Source organism: Amaranthus tricolor, chromosome 16, assembly GCF_026212465.1.
Source record: "Amaranthus tricolor cultivar Red isolate AtriRed21 chromosome 16, ASM2621246v1, whole genome shotgun sequence".
In the NCBI taxonomy this organism is placed as follows: Eukaryota; Viridiplantae; Streptophyta; class Magnoliopsida; order Caryophyllales; family Amaranthaceae; genus Amaranthus; species Amaranthus tricolor.
This window is the reverse complement of record NC_080062.1, coordinates 359,114-366,612: the sequence shown is the minus strand read 5'-3', so window position 1 is coordinate 366,612 and position 7,499 is coordinate 359,114. Positions and strand designations below refer to the sequence as shown.

The 7,499-nt window shown below is 26.6% G+C and overlaps 1 protein-coding gene across 1 annotated transcript; it reads left to right on the top strand.

Moving 5' to 3' along the window:
• The first annotated feature begins 1,366 nt into the window (after positions 1–1,366).
• LOC130802163 (GDSL esterase/lipase 7-like) lies at positions 1,367–6,547 on the top strand. Its single transcript, XM_057666076.1, has 5 exons — positions 1,367–1,640; positions 2,389–2,510; positions 4,499–4,744; positions 5,652–5,904; positions 6,333–6,547. The coding sequence occupies exons 1-5, from the start codon at positions 1,397–1,399 to the stop codon at positions 6,545–6,547; spliced, it is 1,080 nt and encodes a 359-aa protein (XP_057522059.1). The 5' UTR covers positions 1,367–1,396.
• Positions 6,548–7,499: the final 952 nt, after the last annotated feature.

Genomic DNA, 7,499 nt, shown 5'->3' with positions numbered 1-7,499 from the left:
TTGATGAGAAAAGAAGGTGTTTTAGTTATTGAAAGTTTAGAGGATTCTAGTGTTTGTTCATGGATGAACTTGGGAGCAATGTGTTGGGATTTATGGCTGAATAACAATTCAGAAAATTGAGTGCTTTTGCTTCAAATATTTGCCTCTTGCATGCTTGTAATGATGCACAAGCTTTGGGTAGAACAAAAGGAGTTTTGGGTAGTGTGATTGGCTTGAGTGTGTAAGTGAACAAGGAGCTACTAAGGGGATTTGGGACAGCTATATTAGCTGCTGTTTGGGGCTGATTTGGAGTGTTTTTTGTCCTCAATTTGGTCTATTATGGTATAAGAAAGGTTTATCTAAGATAGTTTAAAGTTTGGGTAAAAATTGTTGTACATGTAACAAGTTATGTAACTTGTACTTCATGTTTAAAAATCACTTGTATATGTGAGAAATATTTAATTTACTCCCATCATGGTTATATAATATGCTTGGGTAATAATTAAATTTTTTTTGAACTGTTATGGGTAGTTGCTCAACTTTAAGTTTTACCTCCAAAGTTTACGTTACTTGTTACGATTCATAATCATGTTACGAATTAACAAGTTTCTTATCATCGTAGAGATTTTTCAAATTACTACCATCACTAATTAAATTATAATTAGTAACGAACAAATATATAAGAAAAAAAATTAGGCGCTAAAAACGACTAATGAAATCTTCTAACAATACGACTGTTTCAAATAATTACTATTATTATTATTATTATTATTATTATTATTATTATTATTATAGAAGAAATGACTTTCATAATCAAACTTATTATCTTATTTGAAAAAAGTAATACTTGCGGAAGATGAAAGAAAATCCAATTCATTGTACTAATTATATTTGTGTTAGTATACTATCCTCTTAATCTTTAATTATTAGAGTCACTAGTTATTAATTAAACCTATTCAATCGAACTCATAATTTTATTTGGAGAAAGTGATACTTGTTGAAACTAAAACACGATCTCTGTACGAATTATATTAATATTATTATTATTTGTTGCACCCCTTTTTAATCTTTAATTATTAATCATATTCAGTTTACTGAGTTATTATTACATAATGAAGTATTTAACCAAAAATATTGTTCATCTCCCTCTATAAATTATTATTACTCCTACGATGTATGTATTAGTATCCATTTATATTCTATAAATACATTATTAATGTCGTACCAATATATATTAGATGATTGACAAATCATACCTGTAACCTCTCAGGATGGAGGGCAAAAGGGGTATGTTATTAATGATGTTGTTTATGAAATCTTTTCCTCTCCTTGGTGTATAAATACTCACAATATACAAGGGAAAAAAGTCTAACCAAACAGGAGAAAATTCCCATTTGACTTTTTTTTTTTTCAAGAAATGTTGCAAAAATCACATTTTTGTTTTGTCTTTATTTTATTATTTATAATAAAATGGGGTGATTGCAGTTCATCACCACCTCTTGCTCCTGCTATGTTTGTTTTTGGAGATTCATTATCTGATGGTGGAAATAACAATTGGTTGCCTACATTGGCTAAGGCTAATTACCCTCCTTATGGTACCAATTTCCCTGATGGTCCTACTGGAAGATTCACTAATGGCAAACTTGTTATTGATTTTATAGGTATGTATAATATATATATATATATATATATATATATATATATATATATATATATATATATATATATATATATATATATATATATATATATAATGTATATTTTTGTAGTTTATGTATTATTGTTGTTTATATGTATATTTATAGATCAAGTCAATGTCATTGCTTATTCTGTTTTTTTGAATTTACAATATTATTTACTAATACAATTTTGCATATGAGTCTTTTTGATTGCGAGTTTTTAAACTCAAAGGAAAAATGAGACCATCTCAACCAAACATATATTGCATTGTGCCTTGTTATAACTTTATCAAAGTTACATTTTCAAATCTGATTACAACATCTTAATTTCAATTGGAATATTTTATGTCGAATTCGTGTGAGGAGACTTGATAGAGATAATATGATTTACGGTTGAATCAAGGATTATTCTAGATCATAGGATGAACCTAATATATGTGTGCTGAACTACCTTGGTCATATGTCACTCTAGAATGCTATATGCTGTATCAACTACACAAGTTAATTATAATAGTGTTTTTATTCAAAAATAATTTAGTTTATAACCCAGATAGGCAAACTCGAGTTTGAATGTCCCATGTTATAAAATATGCGATAAGTCTTAAACATCAACCTAAGTAAGTTTTTATTAGTTATTTAATTTGGTCTTTTGACGTGTACAATTTTTGTGTATGTGAAGACATATATATGTTCAATTTTGCTAATGCAAGTTTTATTAATGTCAATGTAGCTGATTATCTTGGACTGCCATATCCACCACCGTATATAATGCCATTTCGACCAAAGATAGTTACGGGCTATAATTATGCATCTGCAGCTTGCGGTATTTTACCAGAAACTGGAAAGGAAATTGTATGATACTTTATTCCCTCTTTTATATATATATATATATATATATATATATATATATATATATATATATATATATATATATATATATATATATATTAATTCGGATAATTAGACCAGTTTACGCGCACCAATTACTCGCCAAAACTCCAAAATTAACTACTACGGAAACCTCGAGTGGCCTTAAAAAGACTCAAACATGTGAAGTTCTTATTTCATGTATAATTGATCTTTTTATAACGTATACATCTTTTCCTTTATCATTTGGAAATTTATTTACATAGTTATAAATGTATAAATTTTTATTAAGAAATTTCCGAATCGTATACATATTTTGGGCTAAGAAACTAAATTTTGACTGTATTTTATTACTAAATAAATTAAGGATAAAATATGGTCAAGATTGATTGGTTTATGTAACGTATTTTAATTTGTTTTGAATAAAAGCTTTTACATACATTAAGGGGGAATCATGACTTGGGGCCGGTATAAGTCATAGTCTGGACTAATTAATTAAAATTTTTTTTGATTAAATTTTGTAATATATAATATAAATATAATACTCCTTGTTAGATGACCTTATTTTTAAGTCATTTGTATTTTTCTTCTATTAATGTTGTTTTTGCTTCATTTTATTCGCTGTTAATTTTTACTGAATTGAATTATTTTTATTAAATAATCACTGATATATATTTGTTGCACGATTTCCCAATATATTAGATATAAAAAAAATTAAAACTTGAAATGTTTTAATTCTCCTCTATAAAATGGGGATACTTATGGCTAAATCTATACCCCATGTTACTATTTCAAGATCTAAAAGTATTTTTATTAGAGTTATTATTAATTATACTCTTAATCATTCAATTAAGTATTATATTATGTAAGCCCTAATCATTATTGAAATCTCTTTGAATATCTTTATTATGTAAATATATATTGAATATATGTAATTTATTCATTCCGTTGTTTTATTTTCGTGCATGCACGTCTTACGCAACAATCGGTCTCATTTTAATAAAAGATAACTTTTATATTCTAAAGTTGGTTTCTGTTAATAATTCAACACCAAAACAATGATTGGTATAAATCATTAAAGAAAAAGATGATTAACATTTTTATTAGATTTAATTAAAATGAGACTCAAATTTTATCTCAACTAGAGTAAGTAATAATATATCTTTTCCAAATCGAAACTCAGATTTAATTCTCCCCTATTATTCTCTTTTCATAACATGTAAATTAAAAAAAAATCTAAATTGCCAATTTAGTGCTAACTTATTGAGATCAATGCCCTCTTTTATCGGCTTGCATGTGAATTGTGAATCGTGATGAGTTTCATTGATTGATTATATCTTGAAATTGTCACTAAAAAAAATATATTTTTAGTGGGATATATTTAGTGAAATTTAATTTAAATGTTACTATTTTAAATTTTTAATGGTATATATAGTGGATTTAAGAAAATTTGTTATACTCTTTAGCAGCATAATAAAAAATCATATTAAAGCTTTTAACGACATAAAATCTAGTGACATTTCTCATAAATGTCATTATAGACTATAATAACAGCTACATATGTCATTAAAAACACAATAAAATGCCACTAAATCATTTATTATATTGGAACTTAAAATAAAAACCAACAATTATTATTATAAATCGGTGAAATTTTTTTAATATCACAAAATCCTATTACATAAAAAGTTAATTTTATTCTACTGTCAAAAGTTCAAGCCAATTAAGTGATAATGATGACTTATGCTAGAGAAATTGGTTTTTACTTAGTTTGTGGTAATTGATTTTAAAAAGTCAACATTTATGATATAAGAAAATTAATTGCAAATAAATTCTAATTTTTGTAAGAATAATTAAGTGTGGGGGCTTGTATATCTTCATGTTGTGGGCTACAGTATAAAGCCCTAAAATTAGGACGATCCAAAATATTTTCAATTAATGCACTAATTGTATTTTGATAAATATTAATACAGGGATTATGCTTAGATTTGGAAGAACAAGTGAAATTATTTGAAAGGACTATAAGAAAACAATTATCTTCAAAATTAAAAAATCCAAGTCAGCTTTCCCAGCACTTGGAGAAATCCATATTTATGGTTAATATTGGCAGTAATGATTTCCTTGGCAACTATTTTGGATCGTCTTCAGGTACAAGACAACGTTATAATCCTCAACAATTTAACCAACTTCTCATTGATGCATTATCACTAAAACTACAGGTATCCTAATTACATTTTTGTTTAATTCATTTATATGTTTTTCGTTTTTTAGTTGTTACACTTCTATTTAACGTACTGTTTTTCAAAAATTATTGTAATGAAACTATTTTATTGTTTGTTTTGAGGATAATGTTGACTGGTTGACTCCTTGTTTAGAGACCGTCATACTAAGAGACAATCTGATTACAAGGGTAGCTGCTTTTCTTTTTAGTCCTATATACACATAGGCGGATGTAGTGTGTAGTTATTGAAGCCAATTAACATCACTTAAATACAAAATAAATTCAAATAGTACATATAAATATACCCTAAATGAATTGGTTATTAGTGTATTATCGTCTTCCCGATGAGTGACCGGGGTTTAAAACAGATAAAGTGTATTTTACACAATATTAATTTGTGTTGCAGAAATTTTCACAAATATTACACATTACAAAGTAAAGGAAGTATTAGGTTCTTCTCAAGCATTGAGTATTGGTTTAATTAAGGGTATGCAAAAGTATGGTGATTATGAATCATTCTAATTTTATTTTGTTATCATTCAAATTTAAATTCTGATTCAATACATGGTATTGGAAATAGTCATAATCTAGTCTAGTAAATATTACTTTTTTAGGTAAAATTATGTATTCGATTTTTGGAAAAAATATAGCTTTAGCGGGAGTAATTAACTTCTTCCTTATTGGTTTACAGATTATGAAAAAACTATTAGTAATTGTATTTTAGTTACTCTGTTAATTTCTCTCGTATAAAAGAGTATATATGTATTTTCACTAATTAGAACAATAAAATAAAAAGTACATAAAATTGGATATTTGAAGCCCCTCTTGTATGTATAATAAAGTGCTACGTTGTAACATGCTGTTAATCGACGGCTATACAATTATTATAATTGTGTTGTATACAGGAACTATACAAATTAGGAGCCAGGAAGCTAGTGGTATTCGAATTGGGACCACTTGGTTGCCTTTCATCAATGGTTAGACGTTTCAAGCCCGAAGGAAGATGTGATGAAAATATAAATCAAATAGTAAAAAATTTCAACACTCGACTTGCTTTGATGCTTAAAAGTCTAACTTCCTCTCTTCAACACTCTCATTTCATACTTGGGCGTGCTCATTGGCTTGGTTATGATGCTATTATCAACCCTACAAAATATGGTATGCATACTTCTTATGAGTTATATTAGAAATCTATTATGATTCATTTTGACTTATGATGTTAGAAAATGATCGAAAATAAAGAAATATTAGTATAATTTTATTAGAAATTAGAGCATCTCAAAATTTATTTTATCTTTCCTTTATAAAATGTATTATTAGATGGAAATATTTTTTAAGAAAAAAAATGAATTTAAAAATAAAGTTTCATACTAATATAAAACTTGCTATTTTCACAAAAATAAAGCTTAAAATTTTCATAAAAGAAAAATTAAATCTAATCATAATCAATAAAAAATATCCAAAATCGAATACCTAACCAGCAATGTGAAATAAAGAGAGTATCTATTTGTGTTTCTTTACATTCATTTTCATTAATAATTTATTTTAAATTTACTTATGTATAATATATTGTGCAATATTTGCAGGGTTAATTGATGGTAAAAATCCATGTTGCAAAACATTGGGAAATGGCACATTGACATGCATTCCATTTCTCCCATCATGCAAAAATCCCAATCAACATTTCTTTTGGGATGGTAGTCATCTCACCGAAGCTATCAACTCTCTCATTGCTTCTCAATGTATTAGTGGCTCCTCTGTTTGTCTTCCTTTTAATATCCAACAACTTGTTCAACTCTAGAAAAAAAAAATCCATGTCTAGTTTTGAGTTTAAGGATATAATTTTTTTTTATATATATTTTTTTCTATCTTAAACTAAATTGAATTGTTCATACAGAACTCGAATGTTATGTTTATTTTAAGGACATATAAGAAGTTTTTAACTATTTTTTTGCCTATACGGACTTGTTTATGTTATGTGTGCATGTTAGGTTACTAGTTCTTATCTCTCTATTATGTACTCTAGTATCTACCACTTACTTTATCTTATACTTACTGAGCATATTATGTATCATTATTGAATATTTAATGTCCTTTATTTTCGAAGCTCTATACAATTAAATATATTGCGCATGCTAAATTTCTGTACTGACATCAAAAATCTAATACAAAGCCATGTTAGTTTCAAATTTTCTTATCCAGCTTTCATGGTATCAAGGGCGACCTTGGGCTTCCTCGTTAGGCAAAAACATATTGTATTAGAGCTATTAGAGAAGAAGGAATGAATTATTGTGGCTTTGTTTTCAATTTATGATCCGACCATTTCACCGTTTGATTGCTGATCCTAAATAGTAACGAGAATAATTTATAAACAAAATATAAGATGTCATTTCCATGTCGTAAAACTTTGATTATAATAAGTTATATTTTTGTTTTTAACTTTCATTATCATTGTTTTAAAGGTATGTTAATTAATAATTTTTAATCTTTATACAATCTTTACTTATTTTTTAAAAAATATTTATATATTCTTAAAAATATGTTTAATTAGATATATATATTCACAAATTTATATTATTTAAGTCATGCATATATAGCAAATACATCATATATACCTTGTAGAATAATGTACTCAAAGTCTTTCCCCACAAACCAAGAGCATAAAGAACATAATAATAGTGCTCTTACACTAACTAAGGTAGTCCTTCCCACTAATTAAGGGATATCAGAACAATAATATCCTACATTGTCAA

Excerpts from the sequence above, each read along its gene's own strand:
- LOC130802163 (XM_057666076.1), top strand. The coding sequence starts at position 1,397 with ATGTTGCAAAAATCACATTTTTGTTTTGTCTTTATTTTATTATTTATA. Across the intron at positions 2,511-4,498 it reads CAGAAACTGGAAAGGAAATT|GGATTATGCTTAGATTTGGA; the intron begins GTATGATACTTT and ends ATATTAATACAG. Across the intron at positions 4,745-5,651 it reads CATTATCACTAAAACTACAG|GAACTATACAAATTAGGAGC; the intron begins GTATCCTAATTA and ends TGTTGTATACAG.